Source organism: Dryobates pubescens, chromosome 29, assembly GCF_014839835.1.
Source record: "Dryobates pubescens isolate bDryPub1 chromosome 29, bDryPub1.pri, whole genome shotgun sequence".
Taxonomy (NCBI): Eukaryota; Metazoa; Chordata; class Aves; order Piciformes; family Picidae; genus Dryobates; species Dryobates pubescens.
Window position 1 is genome coordinate 292,072 of NC_071640.1, and position 27,719 is coordinate 319,790.

Here is a 27,719-nt window from a genome sequence, read left to right on the forward strand (position 1 = left end):
TACTGGAGCACATAGGAATTCCTCTTCCCTTTTCTCCACTGCATGGAGAAGTGTGGGAGTTTGTTTTTCCATGGTCCCTGGAACGTAGGCAGCAGAAAGATAGGGTGGAGCAGACTGCAGATGCTGTGGATGGAGGATGCCAAGTGTAGTCCAGCACTCTGCTCCTGTAGCTGTGATAGAGTGGAGTGACAACCCCTGACTACTGCAGCTGAGACACTGAGCTCTGCAGAAGCCACCAGAGATAGGCCCCAGCTTCAGCTGGCACGGAGGTGTGGCAGGGGAGGCAAGGCCATTTTCAGCTGAGAATTTGTTGGGTTGGACACAGGATGAGCCACCTCAAAACAAGCCTGACACAGCTGTTGCTTGTCCACGCTTCTGCTGTGGTAGCTGGATGCAGACATCTTTGTAGGTGTTCACAACCTTCTTGCTGACTGTAAGGCACTGCGCTTGATTCTGCGGCAGCAAGAGACGCCGCTTGCCAAGGCCAGATGAGTCTCTTTACTTTCTGTTTCAGCAAAAACGCCTGACTGGAAAGGTTAGTACACAGCCAATTAACTAATGGGGTTTCCTGTTAATAATTGCACCTTTGGCAGCACGAGGTCTGTGCTTGCACAGCCCCGGTGACAATAGTAGCAGATTGTTGTGCGTGGCAAGGAACCAAAAGGCAAGTATGAAACATGTACTGTGACAGAACATGCTGGGGAAAAAAGCAGTGCTGAAGCCCTGTCCTTACACCAGTCCTTAGCTGTTATCTTGGCTTCCCCTCCCTTGCAGGCTCTGCATTCCTCCATCATGTTGTCATCATTTCGTAAAGTCAAAGTCCAGGTATCTCTCTGTGCTGCATGCAGCGTCCTTGCTGTGGGTGCCTGCCCTGCTTGCAGTGACCTCTCTGTAACCAAGAGCCTTTTCCACAGGAGTTTGCTCTCCGTGGCAGCTGCCTTGTCTGTACCTCAGTGCTAAGTCTGCTCTGCCTTTCCTGTAGTACTCTGGATTTCCTGATTGCTATCTGTGATGCATGGTGTGAACATTTTGTAGCTGTAGTTCAGTGTGATTGGGTTTTGATGTGGATTCATTTTCAAGGAGATTTTTGCTTTACAGAGTACTTGAGCAGTGTATTTTTGCTTGCAGCATCTGAAAATCACCTGTGGTAAGATTTACACAGAACATTCTTTGTTTGCAGGGCTTTGGTTCCTGGGAACAGCTGGATAACCCTTGTGTGTGGTGTAGCTGCTCCTGTGTCCGAGGTGTTTGCCCTTCAGTGGTGGCAAAGGAAAGGTGGTGTGGAGCAGGCTGAGCTGGGTGAAACGAGCTATGGGGTTTATGTGGAAATTGTAGTGATGTAAATGTTTATACTGCAATCAGAGTGAAAGCAAAAGATAACAAAGGGGAGAGGAAAATGCTGAGGTTATCTGGATCCATCACCTGGATCTCCGCATTTCTGCAATGCAGTCAAAGGTAATTTGCTTTCTCAGGAGCCTCAGCAGAGTGCAGTCCTTGCCAGCCCTGCATAGTTTCATCCAAGCTCTGTGCTGATAAAATACAGAGCCAAGAACCACTTTGTACATAAAGGCACCAAATTCAGATAGGCAGTTCAGCTGCTCCTGTTGGAACAGCTCGATTCCTAAAACGGAGCAGGTTTTTAAGTGACTTTATTTCAGAACTGCATATCTGGAGCTGTGCACAGAGCCTCCCATCAGCCTCAGCTGCAGCTTTGCCACCTGCTTTAGTTCAAGCATAATTTGCCTTTCTTTTTTCTTTTAATGCTGCATTTTTTTAATGTCCCTGTAATGCCTGTTTCAGTCTCTGGGCTGTGCTTAGTCTCTCTGAGTCTGCAGCACTGAGCAGAAACTTCAGCACATCTTGGGTTTGGTACTGGAGTTGTTTTTCTGGCTTCAGCTTGCAGAGGTGTGGGGCTGACAGAAACCAGGGATGTTTGGATGCAGGTTCAGATGCGTGTAGCCCACCCTTCGTATTGCTTTGTTTCGTTGATCTAGACTCTCAATAAACCAAAAGAGCAGGCAGCTTTGGGTTTAAAATCCCTAGACCAGGGTTTGTGATCTGACCTCTACAGTTACTGCTGTGTAACACAATATGCTCACGCCCTTCCTCTGCAGGGAGCAGGACACAGAGCTGCTCATACTTTCCAGAGGATTCTTTTATCTCCTTGCAGCACTGGGACCTGCTGACCCAGGGCTAAACCAGGCAGTCCTGGCGGGTTTGTGTTCTAGATGTATGTGGTGGCTTCCTTCCTCCACAGTGCTGTGAGGAAGCTGGGAATAGGAGAAATGAAAGATGGAAAGAATGTACCTTGTTTCTTCCTCCATCCTTTCCTTTTGAAGGTTATTTTCACATCCAATATTAGAATTCAAATTACTCTTCTTAAAGAAGAACATTAGCAATCCATCCCCATTCCCCACGGGGCAGGCAGGAGGGGAGAGCCAGCAATCAGGTACATGTTCTTTGGACATGCCAAATGCATCAGGCTGCTGGTGTGTGTGCGCTTGGGAGGGTGTCTGGAGAGGGAGAGGACCTGGTGTTGCAGGCTGCTGCTAGGGTCATGTTTAAGTGCATGGAATGCAGGCCAGGGCTTGCCCTCAAGTCATTCTCTTACAGCACCCTTAGCCAGGGATCTTTGCACTGACAGCTGGCTGCTTTTACAGGCAGATGAGTTGAATTCTTAAGTGTCATTTATAGGAACAGTTGGATGTGTTCTGCATCAGAGTTTCTCTGTTGCTGCGAAGGTGTTTCGGTAAAGGAGGTGCTGGCAGCTCTGGAGTGCCTGCCCAGCAGCACTGCTGCAGCTCCAGTGTACCCCGCAGGAGTGACGCTGCTGACCCCACCTCTGTCACTGCTGGGTCTGTGAACACCTGCAGCTGGCTGCTCCCAGACAAATTCCAGCAGACCACAGAATGCCAGGTTGGAAGGGACCCCAGGAATCCCTGGTCCAACCCCTTGTATAAGTTACGTGTCTGGGGAAGGCTAATCGTTGGAAATGGAAGGAGGAGAGTAATGGGTTTGGTTTGGGTGGGGTTGTTTGGTCTTAAATTGACTTTTCTGTGGCTTTTTTAAACAAGCCAACAGCCACACTGATGGTTTGCTAGAGAGCCAGAAGCTGATGAGTGACTTTCTGAAGTTAGCCTTACAGCATGGAGCTGAAGTGGCAAACGCCTTCAGCCCAGCGAGGCCCCATTGCCTTGGCTGTGTGGGCATGAGCTGGCAGGTTTCTGGAAGGTTCTCTCTGCCTGCCCTTATCGGGCAGCGCAGGCGGCGCCGGGAGGGCAGGGCCTGCAGCACCAAGGGGACGTTGTCTGGGTGCCCAGGCCAGGGACGAGGCTGCTTATCTGGGGCTGGGCAGCTGCTGGCAGCCAGCGGCAGCTGGTTCGCAGATGTAAAGCACTGTCAGGGTGCAGGGCTGTCCGGGCTGCCTTCATGCTTTGGCTAAGGCAGGAAGGGTTAGAGAGCTCTGGGACAGCTGCTTGTATCCAAGGGCAGCTGGGGCGCGAAGGTGCCAGAGGGCCTGCAGCATCCACCGGTGCCCGCTGCCCGGCCCCGAGCTCCCGGTGCCCGCCGGCCGGGCACAGACGTGCTGACGTCAGCTGCTCTGCTGCAGGAAAGAACAGTCTATTATTGCTGGACCAAAGCACTTCTGTTACAATGGACTGGCCCTACTCGCTGTGCAGATCAAAGGGGCCTTTCTCTTCGCCAGTTCCAGCAGAAGGATGAGCCAGGCTGCCGTGGGGCAGAGCCGCCGCTGGGCTGAGTCACAAGAGGGTCTCCTGTTTGGTTTTTCAAAGGGTAAAAATATTGCAAATGGTAATTTAAAGAGTTAAATTAATTAAATACTTCAATAATGTAGAGTTATTTAAAACCTCTTTGACTGTGGAGGTCATTTTTGGTGCTGAAAGCTGTCAGCACTGTGCAGCATCCAGAGGCTTGCTGGGGCTTTGTTTTCTGCCGCTGATGGCCCCAACCAGAGCATGCAGGGAGCTGCAGCCCTGCAGTGCCTTTGCACCAGCTCCCACCTCGTGATCCCCCAGCACAATACAGTTTGAAAGAAGTGGGTTTGGAATCCAGACATGGTGTATCAGCACAGGAAAGGAATGTTTTAGCAGTAGTTTTCTCTCCCGAAGGTAAAAGGCTGTTTGAAACAGGGCTTGCAGAAACGTGCTTGGGAAAGCAGCTCAGTGCCCGCTCAGTAGCGCTCAGGGCTTTGATCCTTCAGTACTCCACCAGCATATGGAGTAGGGCCTTTGGCACCACTGCCAGGTGAAGCCTGCACTTCATTTGTGTCCTACAGCCTGCACAGAGCTTGGGTCTTGGACTTGCCCTGGTCTGGCAATGGCGAGCCAAGTGCCTGGGTGAGAATCTAAAGCTGAATTTTCTTTCTCGTCTTAAGTTGCCGCAGTGCAGCTGGGGCTGAGTTCAGAGAGCGGTGCCTGCTGCTGGCACCACAGCCCTCTGACAGGGTGAGGCTGCTGGGAGAGAACTATGGAATGTGGGAATTTGCCCCCACGTGTTCCTTTCTGTCAGGTGGTCCCTTTGCAAATGCTTGAAAACAAACAGCACACAGGGCTATGCAGATGATTTTCCAACCTGTGGGGTTCCCCCAACAGCCATGCAGGATACAAGTCTGATGGAAGCTTGCAGCTGACTGATGGCTAACAACTATTAGTGTCCAGCCAGGGCTCTGAAGGCGTTGCCCCTGCCTGGCTTGCAGCCACAGGCTGGGCTCCTGCCCATCCCTGGGAGGAGCGGTGAGCAGAGCCTTTAGCTCAGTGCTGACAGGGTTGTGACAGCAGCACGAAGTGAGGTGCAGATGTAAACTCTGCCTACCTCGAATCACAAAGTGCATAACTGTTCAACAATGAGGTGCTGGTTGCAGCAGCCTCTGGATCTGCAGTTGTCCAGTGGGTGGGCAAATGTCCCAGCCCTGGCAGCAGCGCTGACACCGCTGTGTGACCGCGCTGCAGTTCTGCTCGCGTGGCCATGGGTTCACTGCAGACCTGATTGCTGTCTGGAAGCTCAGGAACTGAGAATTGGAGGTCATCCTGATTTGAACAGGAAGGAGATGAGCAGACCTGCAGCGGTTCTTTGTTCTGTGGGGATGAGAAGAGGCTTGGGTGTGTGAAGCACTGCACGAGGAGTTCCAGGGGAAGGGGTCCTGCAGGATCTCTGGTTCTGTGAAATGCTCCTTGGCTGACTCCTCCCAAGGTCAGGGCTGTGCAGCGCTGCGAGCTCTGCATCAGCTTGGGAAGGGCTCTGCAGAGAGCTGCTTCTGTCTCCCTTAGCTGAGAGAGCAAAGAGCTGTCTCACAGATGTGGGGCATGAATAATGCACAGAGCTATGGGGGCCAGCTGGCTGCTGTTTGGAGAGCAGCAACTTCAGTTATCTGCATTGAGTATTTGAACTAAAATATTTCCAGATGTGCTCTGTGGTACCAGAAAGGTTTTCTGTCACCATACCCAGGTGGATTTGTGTGCACCAAAGCGCTTCTAACGCTGCTGCTGGACACTTGCTTGCCCCTGTTGGAGGTGCCGTGGCCTTTATATGGCTGCAGCCATATTTTTCCAAAAGCAGTAGGTGTAAAATGTCTTTCCTGTTACCTGCCTCTATCAGTGTGCTTTTATTTATTTATCCATAGAATATTTGCATTTTCCATCCAGAGCTGCCCGCAGAGCAAGGCTGTAAGGGAGCTGCATGGCAGGTTAGGAAGGCAGGATCTGCTCCTGCCCTGCCATTGTTTTACAACACAAATGACACAGTGGTTTTCTTGACTTTCAGAAAATGGATCCCAGTGGTGTAAAGGTGCTGGAAACAGCAGAAGACATCCAGGAGAGGCGTCAGCAGGTTCTGGACCGTTACCACAGGTTCAAGGAGCTGTCCTCTCTGCGGCGCCAGAAGCTCGAGGACTCCTATCGCTTCCAGTTCTTCCAGCGTGATGCAGACGAGCTGGAAAAATGGATCCAGGAGAAGCTGCAGATAGCATCTGATGAAAATTACAAAGACCCAAGCAATCTGCAGGCAAGTCCTGCTGCCACTTTGCGTTCCCTGTGTTTGGGATTGCAGGGCAGCTGGGACAGAAGCAACACAAATGGAGCTTGGAGTGGGGGGGAGGTATGGGTGCAGATACCTGTGGCTTGCCAGGAGTTCTTCATTAGCCTGGGCTCTTTGCTGGTGTAACTGGAGTGTTTCTATTAATGGGCTGGAGGCTAAATCAGCATAGAAAAAGTTCCTGGCTGCAATGTAAAACCAACTCTGTTTAAGCCCAGAAGGTGCTGGACACTGGCTCTGGGCATTAAGGTGAATTAAGTGTTATTGTTTCTACAGAAAGGACCTTTGCAGAACATAAACTGGCGTGGGTGGGACTAGCTGGTGGTCTCTTGGTTGTCTGGACACTCCACTGTACAGGAGCAAACAGAACAAGGGAATAATTAACACTGGGCTGTTTGAATGCACCCAGGAAGCACTGATGCAGCAGTGAGCTTGGCTGGGCTGTTCTCTTGTTTGTTTGGCAGTGCTGGCAGTTTGCTGGCAGTGCACAAAAGACTCCAAAAACCTCCATGCTGGGAAATGTGGGGAAAAGGGCACCACATCTCAGACACCTCCTTGGATGTTTTGCTTGCAGGGGAAGCTGCAGAAGCACCAAGCCTTTGAAGCTGAGGTGCAGGCCAATTCCGGGGCTATTGTTAAGCTGGATGAGACTGGAAATCAGATGATCAACGAAAGTCATTTTGCATCTGAAACCATACGAGTGAGTACTACAACTTTAACCTTTCTTTCCTGTTTTCTTACCCCTTGCAGGCTTTTCCTTAAACACTTTGTGCAAACTGCACAGACAACTTCCTAAACTTGCACAGGTGTTTGACTAATGAAGTCATAGAGCAGTTTTTAAAGCTTACAGATACTTTCCTCTTTCATGAGTGCCCTGTTCTGGGATCCAGCTTTGAGGTGAACTGGCTGCCACATGGGGCTGAGCGATGATGATTTTGGAAACCTCATTGTGATCAGATAATGTTTGCTTTGGAGTTGGGTGGGTTTAAGTAGTTCTGTGCCTGAGCTTCTCAGCAGAAGCTGTGGCCATGTCATGCCTGGAGTGGTAATTTGCTTTCCATGGTTCAGTCCTTCACGCCCTACCGGACGGCGCAGCGCCCAATAGTCACGGCCACGCAAGTCGGGTCCCACATACGAGTAGGTGAAACCTCTGGCGTGCAGTGCAACCTCCTCTTGCAATTCCTTCTTACTCCTTTGGCTGACAATTTGCACTGCCCTTTGGGCAGTGCTAACAAATGGTGTGAGCTCTTTCCTCCCTTGGAACCTGCCGAGCTGAAGGCTCTAAATGGGTACCACCCATGCGGGAAGTTCAAAAGCTCCTCTGGTGTGACTTTCAAGTTTCAGATTGGGATGAGCAAAGCCTCACAGCTGATGGGTGGGGCAGACACTTTCCTGTTTTGCAAGTTGTGTGCCTGTGTGGGAGTGAGAACTTTTCTTCTAATTATCTATAAAATTCATGGTTGCTCCCAACAGTTCTGAAAGGCAGAGTGCAACCAGAGATGGACTGAATATTAAAAGTAGTAATTGCTCATAGTATCTCAGCATTACATTACTTAGTGCTTGCTAAATACACTGACTGATTAGTGCCAGGAGAGATGGAGACAGTGCTGTCAAGTGGCTCAAGTCTGGCTTGGAACAAGGTGTGCTGTCTTCAAGACAAATCCCAAAATGAAGACAAGAGGCACTTATTAGGAGTTAACTGCCATGTGAAAGGGGACAGCAGCAGAGTTTTTGGTCTGACTTCACAGTAGCATAGAATTAAATTTTATCTCAGTGTTTCCCTTCTGGTCACATAAACGTGACTGACAGCTTCATTCATACCCAGAGTGTGAACAGTGCAATAATCCTCAGGTTGGAGGTGCATCACTTTCCATGATGTCAAAAAACTAAAGACTGGAGATGAAACTGAGATTTGTCCTCCCTCTGTCTGCAGTGAGGTTTAGGATGTACAGCTTTGGAAGAAAGTTTTTGTTCAGGTCAGGAAGGGAATAAATCCAATCCCTGGTGCAGGGTTGTGATAACCAGGTCCTGTTCTAGACTCGGCTGCAGGAGCTGCATCGACTGTGGGAGCTGCTGCTGGAGAAGATGAGGGAGAAGGGAGTCAAACTGCTGCAGGCGCAGAAGCTGGTGCAGTTCTTACGGGAGTGTGAGGATGTCTTGGACTGGATCAATGACAAGGTAAATTGTTAGCTGCAGGTTTGCTACAGTCATAGGCAGGTGTGGGGGGAGTGGAGTTTGATGGAGGAAAGTTTGTAGTTCCAGATCTTACTTTAAACTCAGTGGTTGTAACTGTCTGTGACCTACTCTGCATTAGGACAGTTTGCCTCCTGGTTTTCAGTAGCGATTTCCCATTGGATGTATTAACATTTCCTTTTTATCTCCTGATGTGCTAGGAAGCAATAGTGACCTCAGAAGAGCTTGGGCAGGACTTGGAGCACGTTGAGGTTTTGCAAAAGAAGTTTGAAGAGTTCCAGACAGACCTTGCAGCTCATGAGGAAAGAGTAAATGAAGTGAACCAATTTGCTGGCAAACTTATCCAGGTAAACACCTGTGGTGGAAGCCTCTCCTGCAAGTCTGGTTTGGCACAGCAAGCTTTTGTCTGCAGCTTCCTCTTCTGCCCCTGGTTTGGTGGCAGATCTTTAAGCTTTACTCTAGATGTGCAACCAGGTTTAAACTAAAATATGTGTCCCTGCTTGCTGCTGGGAGCTTGGACCTTTAGAGGTCCCTTCCAACCCTGTGCATTCTGTGATTCTCATCTGAGGCTTGAGGATGGAGACAGGGCAGGAAGTGTTGTATTCTAAGGGAAAAAAGATCCTGTTTGCAGCCCTCTGCGGTGCAGAGCAAAAATGAGGCTGCTGCAGGAGTACTGGATGTTTGCACAGTGAGGATTTGGGGAAGCTGCTGCCTGGAGTAACCATCTGGGAAGTGCAGCAATGATGAAGTGGTTTCTCAGGAGCCAGCCGCGTTGCAAGGCGCTGTCGATGAAGGTGAAACCACAGAACATGGGAAAGGATCATTTCTCTTTGCTCTCTAGGAGCTACACCCCGAAGAGGAACTGATAAAGTCCAAACAGGATGAAGTAAATGCCAGCTGGCAGCGTCTGAAGGGGCTTGCCCTGCAGAGGCAAGGAAAGCTCTTTGGGGCAGCTGAAGTTCAGCGCTTCAACAGGTAGGATCTTGGTTGGATCTCCTGCAGTGCTGTGTTGTTTGTGTGGGGGTTCAGTGATGCATTCAGCTGTGTGCAGCAGGATGAGATCAGCCTCTGTTGTGGTTTTGCTTTAGTGCTCCTCATGACTGTTGGATGAGGACCTGGTGGTTCTGCAGTGACATTAGAACTCCCACCCCGATTTGGCTTTCCAACACTTGGTTCTTGTGCTCAGTCCTGCTAATGGCAGTTTTGCTTCCCCTTTCCTCCCCATTTTTCTGTCCTGGGTGTCAGCCTGGTTGTCCTGGGTCTTTGGGCAGTGTCTCTGTCCTCATCTCTATTGACAGTGTTCTGAGGTTTGCTGTCATTAAGTTGGAGAAGGGTCCAGGCTGGGAAGCAGACGTGCTGAGTGCTGGTGCTCAGTGGTGCTGAGTGCTGGTGCTCAGTGGTGCTGAAAGCCCTTGTTCAGAGCTGCTGATACACTTCAAGGTTTCTTGAGACTTCAAAAAAAAAAAAAAGTGTGTGTTTTTTTTATTATTTAGGTTTTTGAGGGTTTGTGGGTGCTCTTGTTTTGGGAGGTGGTAGTTTGGTTCATGTTTTTTGTTTGTTGTGCTTTTAAGGGTGACTGCAGCTGGCTGCACTCCTCAGACCTGGGGGTGTGTGCCAGTACCTCTGGCATACGTGCAGCAGAACATCCTGCTCTTGTCCGGCTCCCACCCAAGACAGGCTGCTCTCAAGCTGTGCTTTGTTTTGAAGGGATGTGGATGAAACAATCAGCTGGATCAAGGAGAAAGGGCAGTTGATGGCCTCAGATGATTTTGGCAGAGACCTGGCCAGCGTGCAGGCTTTGTTGCGCAAGCACGAAGGGCTGGAGAGAGACCTTGCGGCCCTGGAAGACAAGGTACCTGACGGGGTGCTCTCCATCTGTGGTTGAAACAAGGTAATCCGCTTGTAAAAGGCCAGAAGCTTACTCCCTGTTGGTGCTGCCCAGGTGAAGGCCCTGTGTGCAGAAGCTGACCGCCTGCAGCAGTCCCACCCCATCAATGCCTCTCAGATCCAAGTGAAGCGCGAGGAGCTGATCGCCAACTGGGAGCAGATCCGCACCCTGGCTGCAGAGCGCCACGCTCGCCTCAACGACTCCTACAGGTGGGGCTCTGCTGGCCTGGCACTGCCTTCTGCCTCCCCTGGCTTGGGCAGGGGTGCTGGTGTGGGGGTGATTCTGCTGTCCTCAGCAGCAGTCTTGTTCAGCAGACTGTGCAGTAACGCAAATTGTGTTCAGTGCTTACAGCTTTGGGTTGTTCTCTGCAGCAGTTACGGAAGGAGACCCCTGGGTGCTTTATGCTGTTTGCTTTTTCCTGCAGTTTGAAGGACTTTGACTGCTTTGTGTGGGGTTTTCTAACACACACGAGTCTTTCCCTGTGGAGCCCTTGTGATTGTGTGCTGTATGTTGTTTTCTGTGTTGTCCTAGACTGAGTGAAGTGCCCGTTCCTGTCACAGCTGCTTTGTTGCTGTGGGATTTGTCTTCATCCCATCTTGTTTCTATACTAGCCTGCTTGTCCATGGAACATGATCTCTTAGATCCCTCCTGAGAAGCTGTATTAAAAGGAAACCTACCCTACTGTGGTGGTTAGATTACATCCATTCTGGTCTTGTTATTCTGCTGTTTGTTCCCTCCCATGATGCAGGAGGTGGTGGAGACCCACTCAAGTAGTCATTCTTCCTTTGCCTCCCCTGTCATCATCTCTTCAGATCCACAGCAAAGTTAAAAAGGAAACATCAGCAGATCACAGCTGATCAGAGGCTGTAAAGGCTGCTGAAAGGAGCCTGAGATTTGCTTTGCTTGGTATTCTGAGGCCTGCACAAGCTGAAGCTTTGTCAGTCCCACCCACTGTGGTGCTTGTGACAGGAGTAGTCCCCTGGGCTATCTTGAATCATTCTGCTTGAGAACCATCTTCTGGTTGCTGTTGTTCTCCCAGAGGCTTGCAGTTAGGAAGCTCCTTTTACTTTCAGTGTAAGTGATGTGCAATATAGGTCTGGGAGAAACTGGTCTTCAAGCCAGCATTTTCCTGGCTCTGAAAGGCTTCTTTTGATTGAGGGCAGACTTGGTTATTTACCATTCTGATGGCATTTTGGGCCTTGTTTTGTCTCTACCTGGGAAGCAGCTGTAATGTTTGTAACTCTTTCGTTGGGGTAAGGATGGAGACACTACACAAGCAAATTCTTCCCAATCACTTGGGTTTGTGTTTTGCTCTCCTCAGGCTGCAGCGCTTCCTGGCAGACTTCCGAGACCTCACCAGCTGGGTGACTGAGATGAAGGCTCTGATTAATGCTGATGAGCTTGCCAACGATGTGGCTGGAGCAGAAGCCCTTCTAGATAGGCATCAGGAACACAAGGTACGATGGGTATGCAGCCAGAGCCAGTCAGCAGCCCTCAACAATTGATTTGTGTGTCTAAGGCAGTCTCTGAGCCAGAACTGCTGATGCTGTATCGCTGCAGTCCTTTGGTCGTGCAGCCAGCACAGTCCTAGAGTGTTGGCCTGATGGAAGAATTTCATTCTTGCCAGCAGAGGCACACTAGGAGATGAGTGGTTAGGAATGCTTACAGTGATTGACAAAAAGTAACTAGAGCTGCTAGAGTCAGCTGGACTGACCACTGCTTTCCTTCTCCATCCTGAGGAGCTGCTGTAAGCAGAAAGAATGCAGCTTAGAAGCAGCCTTTAGTTTCCTTTTGATGTGGATTGGCACTTCTTACCTGCAGAGTAAGGCTGTGCATCTCATTCTGGGTCTCATGTGAAGTGTATTTGAAGACAGTTGGATGTTTGTCAGTCAAATGTCCAAACTGCTGACTCTGTTCTTTCTAAGAGCAGCTTTCATGTAGTGACACTAAGATAAACTTGGTAACATCTTACTCACATCCCCTTCCACAGGGAGAAATTGATGCCCATGAAGATAGCTTCAAGTCTGCTGATGAGTCTGGCCAGGCTCTGCTTGCTGCTGGGCACTATGCTTCTGATGAAGTTAAAGAAAAGGTAACTTGAGAGCAAGAGCTCCTAGAAGAATTTTGTGTCTTTCTTCTGTGTCCCTTAACTGAGAAGTTTGGTTCCTGTTAAGCTGCAAAGTATCATCCCTCTGGGTGCCAGGGCATCTGCCATATATTTCTGCCATTGCTGCTTCCCATTCTCAAGCTGACAGCTTCTGGCTGCCTGTTAGAGGGCCTGTTGGGGCTGTCAGTACTACCTGTTAGGGACTCTCAGTTCATCTTTCCCTCAGAAGAAAACTGAGTGCCCTGAGCTTAGGTCTGTGACCAGAAGGGTCACTAAAACTAAGTATCTCTGACCGGTCCAGAAACTAATGAGGCTCCTCATGAAGCCTGCATGTGCCAACAGTGACTAGTCAGTGCCCTGGGAGTGAGCAAAGAGATACCAGAGGCTGAGGCAGCAGCAGAGTTTGCTGCACAGCTGCTGCTGTGGGTAGAGCTGCAGTCAAACAGAGGGGTTGTCTCTTAAAGCCCTTTTGGAAAAGGAGAGGTTTGTGACTGGAGCCAGAAGGTTGGAGCAACTGCTCAGGCTTGGGGAAGCTGAAGAAAGCTTGCTCAGTGTGAGGATGATGATGTCAGCAGCAGGAGAGTGGTTTATTTTCACATGGGGTCATTTTTCAGTCCAGTGTTGACCACTTTCTTTAGTCACAACTTGATTTCACATTGGGATGGAAATGAACCAGAGTGGGAACTCAAATGCTGCTGTATTCCTCTTCCCACCCCATCAGCTGACCATCCTCTCAGACGAGAGGTCTGCCCTGCTGGAGCTGTGGGAGCTTCGCAGGCAGCAGTATGAGCAGTGCATGGACCTGCAGCTCTTCTACAGAGACACTGAACAAGTTGACAACTGGATGAGCAAACAAGAGGTGAGTGCCCAGAGTTCACCAAGCCCACTCTGGTGAGCAGGGGGCTGGGCAGAGTACCCAGCCCAAGCTGCTGCAGTGACTGCTTCCCTCTCCTGCTGAAGCTCTTTGTTGTGACGCTGGCTTGGATTGCTTCTGAGTGCTAACCCTTGGAGAAGTGAGGAGAATGATCCTGACTGGGCTGTGGGAGGCCCAGAGGGAACCCAAATTAGAGCATCTTGTACACAGTAATATCCCACGGCAGGAAACATCACTGGCTGTGCTTGAGTTTGAGTTTCAGAGCAGCTGAGCACAGCAATTGAAAGTGTTACTTTGGTTCCTTCAGGCATTTCTGCTGAATGAAGACCTTGGTGATTCCCTGGATAGTGTGGAGGCCCTTTTAAAGAAGCATGAAGACTTTGAGAAATCCCTCAGTGCCCAAGAGGAGAAAATCACAGTAAGACATTTACAGGAGGTGGTCAGTCAGTGGGCAAGGGATATAACAGGGATTTGACTGGGGAGGAGGCGCTGCTGGGGGCTGACCACGAAGGAGCAGAGCGATGCACTTGTGTGGGGTCTCTTGTCTCGATAAGTTGTGCTTTGTCTCTAAAATGGAAAATTCTGGAGGAGAGGGTACTGCTTGGTTGCTGCCTCAGGGGGCTGAGTAGCCACCCAGTGCTTGCATGTGCCTGCTGAAGATTGGCCAAAAGCCTGCACTCTGCCACATGCAGGTGATGGCACAGATGCAGAAGGGAGCTGTTGTCAGGGCTTCTGCTGGTTACAGGGTGACAAACTGTTGAGAGCTATTCTTATCAGACTTGCACAAACAATTTCTGTGACACCAAGTAAATGGGAACCTGTTTGCTCTTCAGGCATTAGATGAGTTTGCTACAAAGTTGATTCAGAACAACCACTACGCCATGGATGATGTTGCTACACGCAGGGATGCTGTAAGTATCTCAGACAGCCTGGGGCTGTCAGCTGTAAGCCATCTCCTCCTGTATTTTCGGCGGTGTGGCTACAGTGTATGGTGAGGCAGCTGAGCTCTCAGGATACAGATGGAGTGGTGGCTCTCACAAGACTGAGGAATGACAAAGCTTTCCCTCTCCCCTCAGCTGCTGAGCCGCCGCAACGCCCTGCACGAGCGTGCCATGCGCCGCCGCGCACAGCTGGCAGACTCCTTCCACCTGCAGCAGTTCTTCCGCGACTCCGACGAGCTCAAGAGCTGGGTGAACGAGAAGATGAAGACTGCAACAGATGAGGCGTACAAGGTAGGCCAAAGCCAAGATCAGAGTCATTCTAAGACAACACCAGGCTTAATGCAACCAGCCTAATGATACCATCAAAGGCAAGAGGAGGAGTTGTCCTTTCCTCTTGACTCCAGGCGCTTTCCTGCCGTGCTGCCATGATGCTGCTTCAGTGCTGACTCCAGAGGCCTGTGGTTGGTGATATCTTGGCAGCTGTATGAATGTAGTCTCGCTTCAAATGTCCTTCAGAGACCTGTATTTACTCCTTTTGGATTGAAAGGTCCTTTTTTCTTTCTCCACATGTAGGATCCCTCCAACTTGCAAGGCAAGGTCCAGAAGCATCAGGCTTTTGAGGCAGAGCTTTCTGCAAACCAGAGCCGCATCGATGCCCTGGAGAAGGCTGGCCAGAAGCTGATCGATGTCAACCACTACGCCTCTGATGAGGTGGCAGCTCGCATGAATGAGGTGATCAGCTTGTGGAAGAAGCTTCTGGAGGCCACTGAGCTCAAAGGTGAGACTTGCTTGGGAGAGTTTAGCTGGGAGAAGGCAGGAAGTGAGTGAAGGTGGAGTAGAACCCTGAGGATGTCTTTTCCCCTTGCCCCTCTGTCTCGGTCAGGTATAAAACTGCGTGAGGCCAATCAACAGCAGCAGTTCAACCGCAATGTGGAAGACATCGAGCTGTGGCTGTATGAGGTAGAGGGACACCTGGCCTCTGATGACTATGGAAAAGACCTTACCAGTGTTCAGAATCTTCAGAAGAAACATGCCCTGCTGGAGGCAGATGTGGCTGCCCATCAGGTAAGGGAAGTGTTTTTTTCCTTTCTGCTGTTTCAGATCTGTTCTCTCCAGAGACTTTAGCAGGTCTGCATCTCCCTCATTTTTTGGGCCCTGGCCCTTACAGCCTGTTCAGCAGCAGTGGTTCTGATCTGTGTCTCCAAGAACAACATCTTCATAACTAAGCTCTTGGATAAAGCAAAACAGCCTCTGCTGCAGCTGCTGGCAGCACAGCCTTGTTGTGTGCTGTGGGTACCACTTTCAAAAAGATCTGCTCTGCTCTGCATAGGAAAACTCCCCTTGGCCTCTCCACCTGCAAAAGGCCTCTTCCCCTGCACTTTGTGTTCTGCTTGAAGTGCAAACGTTACTGGGAGTGGTCCCTTTGTCTGCAGATGATCTTTAGGGCAATTAAATCCACAGGAAGAAAATCACCCAAGCCTAGGCTCCCGCAGCTGGAGTTAGCAGCTGAAGCATAGCTCATCTGGAGCAGCACAGCTGTGCCACTGGTGTGGGTGCAGGGTTCCTGTCTGTGTTGTGAAATCAGACTGAGCCCCGTGGCATTTAAGTGGTGTGCTGTGTGGTCCAGGCCATGCTGAGTACCAAGGTGCTTGCCCTGGCAGTGTGCATCTGCAGCTCTCCTGTGGCAGAGTTTTGTCCCAGCTGACAGCTGTTGAATTGGTCCTAGGATCGCATTGATGGCATCACCATCCAGGCACGCCAGTTCCAGGATGCTGGGCACTTTGATGCTGACAACATCAAGAAGAAGCAGGAGGCCCTGGTTGCTCGTTACGAGGCGCTGAAGGATCCCATGGTGGCTCGCAAGCAGAAGCTCGCCGATTCCCTTCGCCTGCAGCAGCTCTTCCGGGACATCGAGGATGAGGAGACCTGGATCAGGGAAAAAGAGCCTATAGCAGCCTCAACCAACAGAGGTTGGTGCCTCTGGGGCTCTCCAGGACCTAGATACTGGAGCTGCTCTGTTGTGGCTTCTCTGTGGAAGTTTAAGTTCTTGCTGTAGTTAACCCTGCGTGAAGGGTTGCCACCAGCCATGGTTCTTTGGCTTTCTCCTACACTTGTGCCAGCAGCGTAGCTTTGCTGGTGCCTGTGGCAGTCTTTGACTCTGCAAGCTTGTCTGGCTCTGCTTGCAGCTTCCTAGTACTTTTTGTTTGCTTTGATACCTCTCAATTAGCTGATTAACTATTTTTCATCTTCCAGGCAAGGACTTAATTGGTGTCCAGAACCTGCTGAAGAAGCACCAGGCCCTGCAGGCAGAAATTGCGGGCCATGAGCCCCGCATTAAAGCAGTGACCCAGAAGGGGAACGCCATGGTGGAGGAGGGTATGTCTGGGCTTTGGGTGCTCATTCTTTCAGACATCTTTGTGCTAGGCTTTGCACTCTGTGCAGTCCAGGATTGCTGCCTGTTCTTACCCATGCAGTAGACAGGTAGCAGGGTGCTCTCCTGGCCATCCTTACACTTGGAATAAAAAGATTCCTGGATGGGAACCTCTCAGTTCTCACAGATCTCCAATACCTGCAAGCCTGTCCCCAACAGCTTTGTGCCTGTGGTAGGTAGCCTCTGGTTTTGAAATCTGTAAAAGGCTTGTGTCTGAGACACACAGTCATGAGGTGAGAGATGATCCTGCACAAAGACAGCAAGAGTCCATCCTGATTTCAGTGAGAATGTGTCCTTGTTCCTGACCCTGGTTGTGTCTTTATTTCTGATCCTGGCTCTCAACTCCAGAAGGATGAAAAGAGTCTCTGGATTCCAGCATCTGCAGTGCACATCTGCTGTCATTGTGGGCTGTTTTCAAAACCTGCCACTGGAAAGAGATGACTTTCCCTTTCTCTTTGTTGAGGAGAAGCATTGTGATGTGATTTGGTTTGCTCTTAATGACTCAGATGTTCCAAGCATAGTATGAGAGGTGCAGTGCTTTCAGTCTCAGCTGTGCTGTCATTGCTGCAGTCAGAGCAGGCTGCAGGTCTCCTTGCTGGGACTTCCAAGAGTACAAATAATCCTGTAGGGCCTCTTGTTTGTCTCTGCAAGTCCTTCAGTTCCCTCTCTTTCTGTCCCCTAGGACATTTTGCAGCTGAGGATGTGAAAATCAAACTGAATGAGCTGAACCAGAAGTGGGACTCTCTAAAAGCAAAAGCCTCTCAGCGGCGACAGGACCTGGAGGATTCCCTGCAAGCTCAGCAGTACTTTGCTGATGCTAATGAGGCAGAGTCCTGGATGAGGGAGAAAGAGCCCATTGTAGGCAGCACAGACTATGGAAAAGATGAAGACTCCGCTGAGGTATTTGAGATTTGTTGTTTTGGTCAGTTTGATGTGAACACAGTGAGGCTTTGGATTTGTCCAGGTGAAAACTTCAGGAGCTCTGCTGATTCCAAGATCCGTAGAGGCAGAGGGTTCTTGCATTGTGCTGAGTTTGGGCTCGGGGCCAGAAGATGATAGTTTTGGTTTGCTGCACATGAAATGTGCATTAAACTTCACATTTGCATTCACCTCTCTATAGGGCTTTTGTAAAGCATAGAGAGGTTGGTAGCAGCAGGTCCTTCACTGGATGCTGAGGCTGACTGGCAGCAGTTCACTGGTCTGGAAGTGATTATTTGTCTATAGTTACTTGGCTAGCACCATTCTGAGGCCAGGTCCATCTCCCAGACCCTCCTGAGGGACATTCAATTGAACTGCAGTGCAGTTTAAGGCACACATTCAAACTTCACACTGTTTGGAGTGAGCTATGTGGTGTTCCTGGTCACCACAAAAGAATGTTGCTGAGATAAGGTAGAGGAAGGGCCCCAGGAGCATTCGGGCTCCTATCTGGTCTGTGAATAAACAACAACGGTCGTTCTCATGGCAGTCACAGGACTGGCAGCTCTGGAGCCAAAGAGTGGCTGTGGAGCAGGACTGTGTGTGAGGTGGCCAGGGGCAGATGGTGCCTTGGTGCTTTCCCTTGCAGGCCCTGCTGAAGAAACATGAAGCGCTGATGTCCGACCTCTCTGCGTATGGCAGCAGCATCCAGGCGCTGAGGGAGCAGGCCCAGTCCTGCAGGGTAAGGGAGTTGTGCTGCTGAAGGGTCATCAGAGGGTAAAGGCCAAGCTGAGGAGCAGTTGTTGGTTCTGAGAACTGGCTGTACCCTGCTGGGGTTTCTCAGCAGCAGTGCAGCCATAGCAGGCAGCTGCAGGGCACTGGGAAAGGTAATGTGGTGGCTGGCAAGGTCTGGGCTCAGGCTGCAGCTGAAGTCAGTCTGTCTGCATTGCAGCCCCCTCAGCAGGGGCCATTCTGAGGTCCCACACTGGCTTGAAGGCTAGAAGTATTTTGTAGGACAACTGCACTGATTGTAATAAACACAGAACAAATAATTTTTCTTGTGCTTCTTCTTTGTTAGCAACAAGTTGCTCCCACAGATGATGAAACTGGAAAGGAGCTGGTCCTGGCTCTCTATGACTACCAGGAGAAGAGTCCCCGGGAGGTGACGATGAAGAAGGGAGATATCCTCACCTTACTCAACAGCACCAACAAGGTACACTCCTGCCTTCTGATTTGCTGAGCTGCTTGGCTTACTTGATTTTGTGCTCTGTGGAGAGGTTTTCTGTTTACTTTCATAAGAGCATCTAAAGCAGTTGAATTTGCCCATTTAGTCCACACTCCCCTTCCACAGTTTCCCCCACCTCTCCAGCCCATTCTCACGACTCCTGTAGCTGTCAGACTTTTTTTTCCACTTTCTCTTGCCCAGGACTGGTGGAAGGTTGAAGTCAACGACCGTCAGGGCTTCGTGCCAGCTGCCTATGTGAAGAAGCTGGACCCTGCCCAGTCTGCGTCCCGCGAGAACCTGCTGGAGGAGCAGGGCAGCATCGCGCTGCGCCAGGAGCAGATCGACAACCAGTAAGAGCTGGGAGTGGCAATGCCACATACAGCCTTGGCTGGCCTGGCCTCTGCCTCCCATAGGCCATGCCTCTTACACGAGGGAGCAGGTTCTGGAGCAAAACAAGAGGCTGCTGTAGCAGGGCTGCACACTCAGCTGGTTTGTTTTTGCTCTGTATTGCTCATTGCTGTTCCTGTTTTGAGCTGTAAAACTCACAACACCAGAGCTCAACTTGCTGTCTGACTTTGCTGTTGTGTGTTCCTATCGCTGTTGGACCTAACAACTTCAGCCTGTTTGTGAGTTATCTCTGTCCTTAGCAGCTCTTCTGTTTGTAGTTGTCCCTGCTCAATGTGGGATCTGCTTGGAGAAACTTTCTTAGGTCTGGTTTCAGGAAGTACGGTGTCCTCCCTACCCAGGGCTGCCTCTGGGGGTGACCTCCTCAGCAGCTGTGCCTGCACTGCTGCTCACTCATTGCTTCTGGTGCCACTGCAGGGACTAGAACTTGCTCCCTCACCTTTTTTCCTCTTTCCCTTCTTCCTTTTAAAAGAGGAGCACAACACTGCAGATAGAGAAACCTGCCTGGCTGCTTGGCAGTGACCTCCCACAGCACATGGGAGTTGTAGATTAGTTCAGGCAAGGGCTGTGGGTGATAGCTGAGAGCTGCTGGCTCACCTTATCAAGCCACTTGGAAACCGAAGCTGAAAGTTTTATGCATGGCATCATCTGCACAGCTGCCCTGTCTCTCTGTGTGAGATTTCCTGCCCACTCCATTGTTCTGAGTCACCAGTTCTTGGTGACACACAGTCACTGCTGGTTAAAAAAAACCCCAAACCAAAACCACAACTTCCACCAGTGAGAGAAAGGGCTGGAAGTGGTGAGGCAGTGAGCAGAGCTCTGCTCATGTGTCACCTCCTCAATGGGTGGCACCCTGCTGTGAAGGACTAGAAGAGCTGCCTGCCTTTAGAGGCAAGGAGAGGGAACCACCCTTCAGTCAGAGGCAGGAGGATGAGGAGATGAGGCCTGGTGGGGAGAGTCCAAGTTCACTACTGAGGTTTCCTTCTGTGAATTTCGTTCCTGGTCTGACTCGCTTTGTTTGCTTCTGATTGACCCCTGATCTCCATTTAAATGTGAGCTCTTAACCACCTCCTACCACAGACCACCCATGGTTGGAGCTGCTGCTTTTGTTGTTTTTGTTAATCTGACTAATTTTTTGCATGCATTTGCTGTGCTCCCTCTGTCTGTGCAGGACTCTCATAACTAAGGAAGTCGGCAGTGTCTCTCTGCGTATGAAACAGGTGGAAGAACTGTGAGTAGGCTTAGCCCTTTCTAAACCCTGCTGTCTCCATGCTGTCACTCTTCATCCTTCTTTGTTTCCTCCTCTGGGAAGGCTGCTCCAAAGAGAAGGCAGCAGTTCCTGCAGTGCGGATTGCTGTCCTGTGTTCTGTGTGTCCTCTGTAGCCAGCCAGCTGCTTACCTTGTGGTCACCTCTGCTGCTAAGTGGCTGATGATGGCATTCCCAGTATGCTGATTTTGCTCACCAGAAGAGGCTTTAGTCAAGGCCAGACAGCTGTCCTTTAAATGAGTATCTTGCACTGTGAGCTGCAGGTGGAAATGTTTGTTACATAGAGGTATCAAATACCTGCCCCAGGTCCTGCATCCCATGGGTGTCTGGGGGAAGGTGGAGTTGTCAGAGCTCAGCTCAGAGGAGCATTCATGCAGGGCAGTCTGAAAGCTTTAGTTCTTTCTGTGGGATGGTTTGGGCTTTATTGCAACATTGACTTAATTTTCGAACTTGTGTTCATGTCCTTGGGGCAACAAAGCCAAGGTTTGTTATGGCTGTGGAGGGTGATGGGATGTCCAAAGCAGTTGTGCTCCCTGAGCCTGGCTTTCCACAGAGAGGATCTTGGTTTGAGAATCAGAAGTGATTCTGTTAATCTCTGAAGTGTGGCAAAACAACTTTGAGGGAAGGTCTGCTCCTGAAGGCATTTTGCCCCAGATCCTCTGAGCTTCACAAGTAGTTAATACCTGCAGCTGTGTGCTGTGGCAAACATCTGCAGCTGGGGTAGGCTTTCAACCAGTATTTTCCTCAAGTGAGGGCAGAGAGTTTCTGTTCAAACCCAGTGTGAAAGATTCTTAGTTCCTTTCTATCCAGTCTTAAACCAGGGTAGACAGACCACCATGAGCTCTCTGCTTCCATGGAAGGACTCAGCTGGTGTCAGTCCAATGCACAGATGTTACAGCCCAGGGTATCCAGGATTTGCTTCTGATGGCTTTGTGCCCTCTGAGTTAGCTCCTGGTTAGGAAATTGCTGCATGGTTGAGCTCTTGCAGGTGGGAGGTGCTAACTGCTCAGTGTCTGTGCTGCAGGGTGGGAAAGGAGAGCTTTGCAAGGCTTCCCTTTCCCCATCTGAGGCCCCTGCAGGCATCTCAGCAGTGTCCTACATGATTTGATTTAATACTGTCAAAAGGGGTTAATAATGAGAGTCAGTTGCTGCTGTGGATCACTGTGGTAGACCAAGGACAGTCTCCTTCAGGATCTCAAACTCCATCCAGATGCAGCTGGAATGTCTCATCTGCCAGAGAACTTAAACTAGGGGAGCAGTCAGGAGGGGAGTGGAGGGTGAGGCTCTTTGCAGACAGCATTGCTGCAGGGTGCTGTCACTCAGCATCAGCAACTGCAAAGCTTCCCTTGGTTTTTCCCAGCAGTAGCTTGGAAGAGGTGCTTGGTAGCACCATCAGTGTCCTGTTGGTTACCAGGAATTGAAGAAAGGACTTCAGTTTTCTTGTGGTTTGACATAAATGCCTGGGCTGCCGAGGGTTAAATTGGTTTGGACTGGAAATGAACATCTTAGAGGCTTTACTTTGGATTCACTCTCATGTAAATGAGGCTGCTGTTGGGAATTGCACAGATACGAAGCAGTGCACCTGGAATGAGTTCCATGGATTTCCCAGTTGAGTGTAGTTGTGTTGATGCTTTTGTCAGCATCCAGCAGATTTTGTTCTGCTGAGAGATGGTTGGTGGAGTTTGTGACCTGGGTGTGCTGTGGGAAATACCTCTCAGAGCAAGACCCTTTGGAGTCATTCCTGCACCACGGTGCTGCTGGAACTTGAGAGCTGTGGTTTGGGTTTGCTTTTGCCTGGTGAGGTGTCGCATGTGGGAGACCTTTGTGGTGGTGCTGTCCATCTAGAGGATGAGCCTGTAGTTGGCACTTACTGAATTCTGCAGGAGAGGGCTCTGTGGCAGAGCAGGGAGCAGGGATTTCTCCCCTCTTCAGTGGTGAGAGTGCTGGGTAAGTGACAGCGACTCTGCCGAGTGCACTCTGACTACCCTGTGTCCCGTCCTGCCCCTCGCAGGTATCACTCCCTGCTGGAGCTGGGAGAGAAGCGCAAGGCCATGCTGGAAAAGAGCTGCAAGAAGTTCATGCTGTTCCGGGAGGCCAATGAGCTGCAGCAGTGGATCAATGAGAAGGAGGCTGCCCTCACCAGTGAGGAAGTGGGGGCTGACCTGGAGCAGGTGGAGGTGCTGCAGAAGAAATTTGATGACTTTCAGAAGGTGTGTGGCAGTGCTGCAGAGTTGGGGTGTTGGTTGTTGTCCCTGCAGGCTTGCTGCTCATGTGTCCATAGCTGAGAAGGAAACAGCTGTGGCTGGAAGCACAAAGGTTTACAACTGGATTTGTACTTTGGTTTGTGGTGTTGGGCAGCCCTGGAGTGCCAGCTGGTGTGGGTGTTGATGCTGTGCCCTCTTCTGTCCCGTGCAGGATCTGAAAGCCAATGAGTCACGACTGAAGGATATCAACAAGGTTGCCAGTGACCTGGAGTCAGAAGGACTGATGGCAGATGAAGTGCAAGCAGTACAGCAACAGGTCTGCTTTTTCTCTGACTTAGTCTAACTCTTTGAGAAGCCAAAGCCTTCCTTTCTTTCTTCTGTCTGTCCTGTGCCCTGTGTGCCAGTGCAGGGCTCTGGTCACTGGGGTGGGTGCTGCTCTAGCCAGAGACACTCAATGCAGCATGGCCACCACCAAGGCACCCTTGGAGCTGTTTTGTTTGAGATGTGCCAGCACAGTGCACCACCCACAGCTTTTCTCTTCCTGTTACCTTAGGAATGCAAAGTCTTCAAAAGAACCTTCAGAGTCATGGCAAATCTATGCATTAGCTCTGCTTCACAGAAATTTGACCTTTTGGCTTCATTTCTTTGCAGGCAAGGCAAAGGGTGTTGGGGAAAAGAGGAACGAACCAGAGCTGAGCTTCCAGTGGAGGAGTTGTGGGGGTTTCTGGTTTCTTTTTTTGGTAACACCCCTGGGGTCTGCCAGGTTTTTGCATACCTGTGCTGCTCTTTCTGTAAAGGATTCTATCCAGTGACAGCAGAGTGCTGGGCAGCTTGCTTCTCTGAGCTGCACCTGGAGGCTGTGTGAGCACTGCCCAGCTTGCTGCCATGCTGGTAACCAGGGTGTGGAAGGATGGAGCCTCTCTGCTGCTCTCTGCTATTCAAACCATGAGAACTTTTTCTGTTTGACAATAACAAACTGTTCCTGTTTCTCCCTTTGCAGGAAGTCTATGGAATGATGCCCAGGGTAAGTGTTCGTTTCTGAGGTACTGTGGCACTTACAAGGGTTGGGATGCAGGAGCAGTCCAGCCACAACTAGCTGATTTCCATGAAGGGGGTCAGTAGTGACTCTGGGTGGACATCAAAGGGTTAAGTTGTCTATGGCACTGTTGTTTCCTGAGCGTCTGGACCTAGATCCCAAGTCAGTGCAGAGCAGGGTGACCCCAACTGGTGCAAACTCTTGCTGGTACCAATGGCTGGAGATGTCCTCTGGCAGGGACTGAAGGTGAAGAGCTTCCAAAGTTTTCTAGTGTGTTCTGATCACTTTATATTTTTCTTCTATTCAAACCTGTTCCTTCACATTTTCCAACAGGATGAACCTGATTCTAAGACAGCCTCTCCTTGGAAGGTGAGTGCCATAGCCTGGCAGCACACAGCAGCAGAGTAGCCCTCAAGTGCCAGCACAGCAGCGTGACCAGGCTGCAGGCCTGCTCGGAGGCTCAGTGCCAGGCCTGTGCTGTTTTGCACAGGTTGCAGCACCAGTCCTAAGGCACTGAGAGCCTGGAAAACTCTTAAGTTCTCCTCTGTGTCTCTGCAAAGGGATGAGTTTGGCCAAGTGATCCATCCCCAGGAAAGCAGATTGCATCTTGGAGGGAGCTGGTTAGCATTCTTTTGTTTAGCCTTCCCCAGTTCTGGTGATCTTCTGGGCATACCTGACTTAGCTGCTGAGCTGATGTCATCAAAAGCTCTGCAGAGCAAAACCATTTGGCTGATTCATTTTATCTTACTTTTTCCCATCCCTGTGACCGGGTTTGGGGGTTTAACTGACCTACTGAACATTGCCTCAGGTTTTCCTCCTTTGTCCTTGGGACAATTGGGTTTGCTTTCAGTTAGCACCAGCAAGATAGGAGCCATTTCTAACTGTCATTGCTCTGAGCTGTAACACCTTGGGTGTTGCAACTAATTACTCTTGGTTGCTTTTGCAATTTCACTGGCATTGGTTTTCTTGGTATTTGCTTCTCTCTTTGATCCTGGACAAGTGTGTCCAAAGCACTGTGCCAGGGAAACAGCTACAGAATTACAGAATGCAGCAGTTTCCACTGAAACCTTTCTGATCTGGGGCACTTCTGTCTTCCTGCCTTTTGCAGGGTTGTATTTTTACCAAGTCTATTTCTGAACTAGGCCAGGTCATTAAGGAGTTCCAAGGAGGTTTCTTTCGGTCTGGTTTTGGCTCTGGTTGGGCAGAGCTGACACTAACTCTGCCTTTGTGTCTCTGCCTTCCCCTGCAGTCTGCACGGCTGATGGTGCACTCGGTGGCAACCTTTAACTCAATCAAGGTAAGCTGCAACCTCTGAGGAGCTGATTGCAGCCCTCCCTGCCCACAGCCTTTGACTTCCATTACCCTTTACAAACCTTTTTGAATCAACTCAGGGAGTTATTGAGCTAATAAGGAGTTATTGACACATACAGGGCTCATCAATATCTTACTGTGCACACACAAACACTTTGTGTTTACATCTTGGGAGAAACCCTGGAGATGATTTGATTTAACTGAGCTGCCTGAGCTGCCTGCCTCTGGAACCAAGCAGAACAGCAACTTCCATCTGCAGGGCAAGGCCAGTCTTGGCTTCTCCTTTGTCTTACTGAGGAAGTTTCTGTGCTGCAGAAGGAAGAAGCACAGCCACTTAGGGAGTCTTCCAGCAGGGCTGTCAGTATTCTTAGTAGAGCCTTGAGGCAAGGCCTACAAGAGCAGAGAGGAAGGAGCTGTTGGCATGTTTGTGTCAGCAGAGTAGGGAAAGGCACAGATAAGCAGTGAGCAACCTAAAGTTTTCTGTTTGCCATCTCAAAGCTTCAGTGAGAGTTTCTTGTGCAGGCAGCAATGCTGTCAGCCTGTGGTGTGCAGTGGCCTTGGGGTTTTGTTCTGCAGGAGCTGAATGAACGCTGGAGATCGCTGCAGCAGTTAGCAGAGGAGCGAAGCCAGCTCCTGGGCAGTGCCCATGAGGTGCAGAGGTTCCACAGGTGAGCTGTTTGGGTCATGCTTGGGGTTAAGTCCGTAAGGTTGTGTACGAAGAGACTGGGACCTGAACAAATCAGACTTCAACCCCCAGCTGGTTCAGTGGGAGTTAGGCCACCAGTGGTCCAGCAAGGACTCTTTATGTTCTTCTAGAAAAAGAAAGGTTTGTTTATGAATCTGGAACACTGCAGCACTGCTGTGGGCCTGGGGGGTCTGGGGGAGCATCCTGTGCTGGCAGAAGTTGGCTGGGGCAGCAGTCTCACAGAACCATCAACCTCAAGAGTGTCCCTGGCAGTTGGCACCGTGCTGGGTGCCAGATCCTCCCATGACCTCCCCTTTGGTTCTCCTTTTGCCTTCACTCAAACCAGAGATGCTGATGAAACAAAAGAATGGATAGAGGAGAAGAATCAGGCCCTAAATACAGACAACTATGGACATGACCTGGCCAGCGTGCAGGCTCTGCAGCGCAAACACGAAGGCTTTGAGAGAGACCTGGCAGCTCTCGGGGACAAGGTGAGGCTGTGAGGAGGACAAAGCCAAAAGCTTCCTCTTTATCTTGCAGGAGGGATGGAGCCATGGAATGATTCTGTCCTCATTGTGCTTATTTCCCTTCTCCAGGTGAATTCTCTGGGTGAGACTGCCCAGCGCCTGATCCAGTCACACCCAGAGTCTGCTGAGGACCTGCAGGAGAAGTGCACAGAGCTGAACCAGGCCTGGAGCAGCCTGGGCAAGAGAGCTGACGAGCGCAAGGAGAAGCTGGGAGACTCGCACGACCTGCAGCGCTTCCTCAGCGACTTCAGGTGCTGCTCCCTCTGCTCTGCTGAAGCATCTCTGGCTCCCAGGCAGAAAAGGTCTCCCCCTCCTCCTCTTGTGCTTGGTTCAGTGGAGGGAGGGAAAAATCCTCTGCTTGTGTGTTCCCAGGGACCTCATGTCTTGGATCAACGGCATCCGGGGCCTGGTCTCCTCGGATGAGCTTGCGAAGGATGTGACTGGAGCTGAGGCTTTACTGGAGAGGCACCAGGTACAGGAGAGAGAAAGAAGTCATCCCTCCAGAGCTGGCTCTGCCGCTTCCCGTTCAGGGTGTGCTTAACAGAGCCTCTGTCCTCTGCAGGAGCACCGCACTGAAATAGATGCAAGGGCTGGCACTTTCCAGGCATTTGAGCAGTTTGGGCAGCAGCTCCTTGCCCATGGGCACTATGCCAGCCCTGAGATCAAGGAGAAGTTGGACATCCTGGATCAAGAGCGAACAGACCTAGAGAAGGCCTGGGTCCAGCGCAGGATGATGCTAGACCAGTGCCTAGAGCTGCAGGTACTCTGCTGTACTTTGAAGAGAGAGAATTCCTCCCTGTGCAAGAAAATCTGTTCCCCCAAGTGGGCAGCAATGCTCTGGGCCTCTTTCTCATGCTTTGGAGGACTTTTCTCCCCAGTTGTTTCATCGGGACTGTGAACAAGCTGAAAACTGGATGGCAGCCCGAGAGGCCTTCCTGAACACAGAGGACAAAGGAGACTCCTTGGACAGTGTGGAGGCACTCATCAAGAAGCACGAGGACTTTGATAAGGCAATCAACGTGCAGGTGAGGAGCGTGGCTGTGAGGGGAAAACAGCTGCACCTTTGTGCAGGTTGGTAGCAGAAGTTGCTGCCCTGGATGGATGAAGTTTGGTTCTAAATATTCAGCCGTTTGCAGTGTGCTGCAGGAGCTCAGGGCTCATGCAGATAGGGATGGATTTTGCTGCCTATGAGCAGTGGCAAGCAGCTGTGGAACTCTTACTGCTTTGAAGCCTTGTGGGGTTCTTGTTTTCCCTACAGCAGAAGGACATCTATGTCCAGCTGCTCGTGACAGCAAGCTGCCTGCTTGAACTGCTGTAGCTTACAGTCCTAAAATGCTTCTTCCTCAGTGCCACAGGTGGAAGGTATTCAGAAGCTGAACTTTGCAGTCTTGCAGAAGTCAGGCTTCCTTCACAGTCACACTGACACTGGTGTATATGTAAAGAGGAAACAGAAGCTAAAAAAGTTCCATTCCAGAGCCTGCTCATCACTGATTCCTGGCTTCTGTTTGCACAGGAGGAGAAAATTGCTGTCCTGCAGTCATTTGCTGACCAGCTGATCTCTGCTGATCACTATGCAAAGGGAGTCATTGCCAGCAGGCGGAACGAGGTTCTGGACAGGTTAGTGCTGCCTCGCAGCAGGGGCTGCAGAGACCCCCCTGC

The 27,719-nt window shown here is 50.5% G+C and overlaps 1 protein-coding gene across 1 annotated transcript in view; it reads left to right on the plus strand.

The window, feature by feature from the left end:
- The first annotated feature begins 781 nt into the window (after positions 1–781).
- Positions 782–27,719, plus strand: part of SPTAN1 (spectrin alpha, non-erythrocytic 1) — a 41,234-nt gene continuing 14,296 nt past the window's right edge. Inside the window, exons 1-35 of the mRNA XM_009896178.2 lie at positions 782–825; positions 5,782–6,021; positions 6,626–6,751; positions 8,089–8,229; positions 8,445–8,591; positions 9,086–9,219; positions 9,952–10,096; positions 10,187–10,341; positions 11,454–11,589; positions 12,123–12,224; positions 12,961–13,098; positions 13,421–13,531; positions 13,947–14,024; positions 14,190–14,345; positions 14,628–14,832; positions 14,938–15,119; positions 15,781–16,024; positions 16,308–16,430; positions 17,168–17,385; positions 18,050–18,142; positions 18,479–18,613; positions 18,827–18,975; positions 20,202–20,261; positions 22,309–22,507; positions 22,713–22,817; positions 23,502–23,525; positions 23,871–23,906; positions 24,787–24,834; positions 25,425–25,516; positions 25,880–26,024; positions 26,130–26,311; positions 26,433–26,532; positions 26,623–26,820; positions 26,939–27,085; positions 27,574–27,677. Coding sequence (XP_009894480.2) covers positions 793–825; positions 5,782–6,021; positions 6,626–6,751; positions 8,089–8,229; positions 8,445–8,591; positions 9,086–9,219; positions 9,952–10,096; positions 10,187–10,341; positions 11,454–11,589; positions 12,123–12,224; positions 12,961–13,098; positions 13,421–13,531; positions 13,947–14,024; positions 14,190–14,345; positions 14,628–14,832; positions 14,938–15,119; positions 15,781–16,024; positions 16,308–16,430; positions 17,168–17,385; positions 18,050–18,142; positions 18,479–18,613; positions 18,827–18,975; positions 20,202–20,261; positions 22,309–22,507; positions 22,713–22,817; positions 23,502–23,525; positions 23,871–23,906; positions 24,787–24,834; positions 25,425–25,516; positions 25,880–26,024; positions 26,130–26,311; positions 26,433–26,532; positions 26,623–26,820; positions 26,939–27,085; positions 27,574–27,677 — 4,631 coding nt within the window. The 5' untranslated portion in view covers positions 782–792. The remainder of the gene's footprint in view (positions 826–5,781; positions 6,022–6,625; positions 6,752–8,088; positions 8,230–8,444; positions 8,592–9,085; positions 9,220–9,951; positions 10,097–10,186; positions 10,342–11,453; positions 11,590–12,122; positions 12,225–12,960; positions 13,099–13,420; positions 13,532–13,946; positions 14,025–14,189; positions 14,346–14,627; positions 14,833–14,937; positions 15,120–15,780; positions 16,025–16,307; positions 16,431–17,167; positions 17,386–18,049; positions 18,143–18,478; positions 18,614–18,826; positions 18,976–20,201; positions 20,262–22,308; positions 22,508–22,712; positions 22,818–23,501; positions 23,526–23,870; positions 23,907–24,786; positions 24,835–25,424; positions 25,517–25,879; positions 26,025–26,129; positions 26,312–26,432; positions 26,533–26,622; positions 26,821–26,938; positions 27,086–27,573; positions 27,678–27,719) is intronic.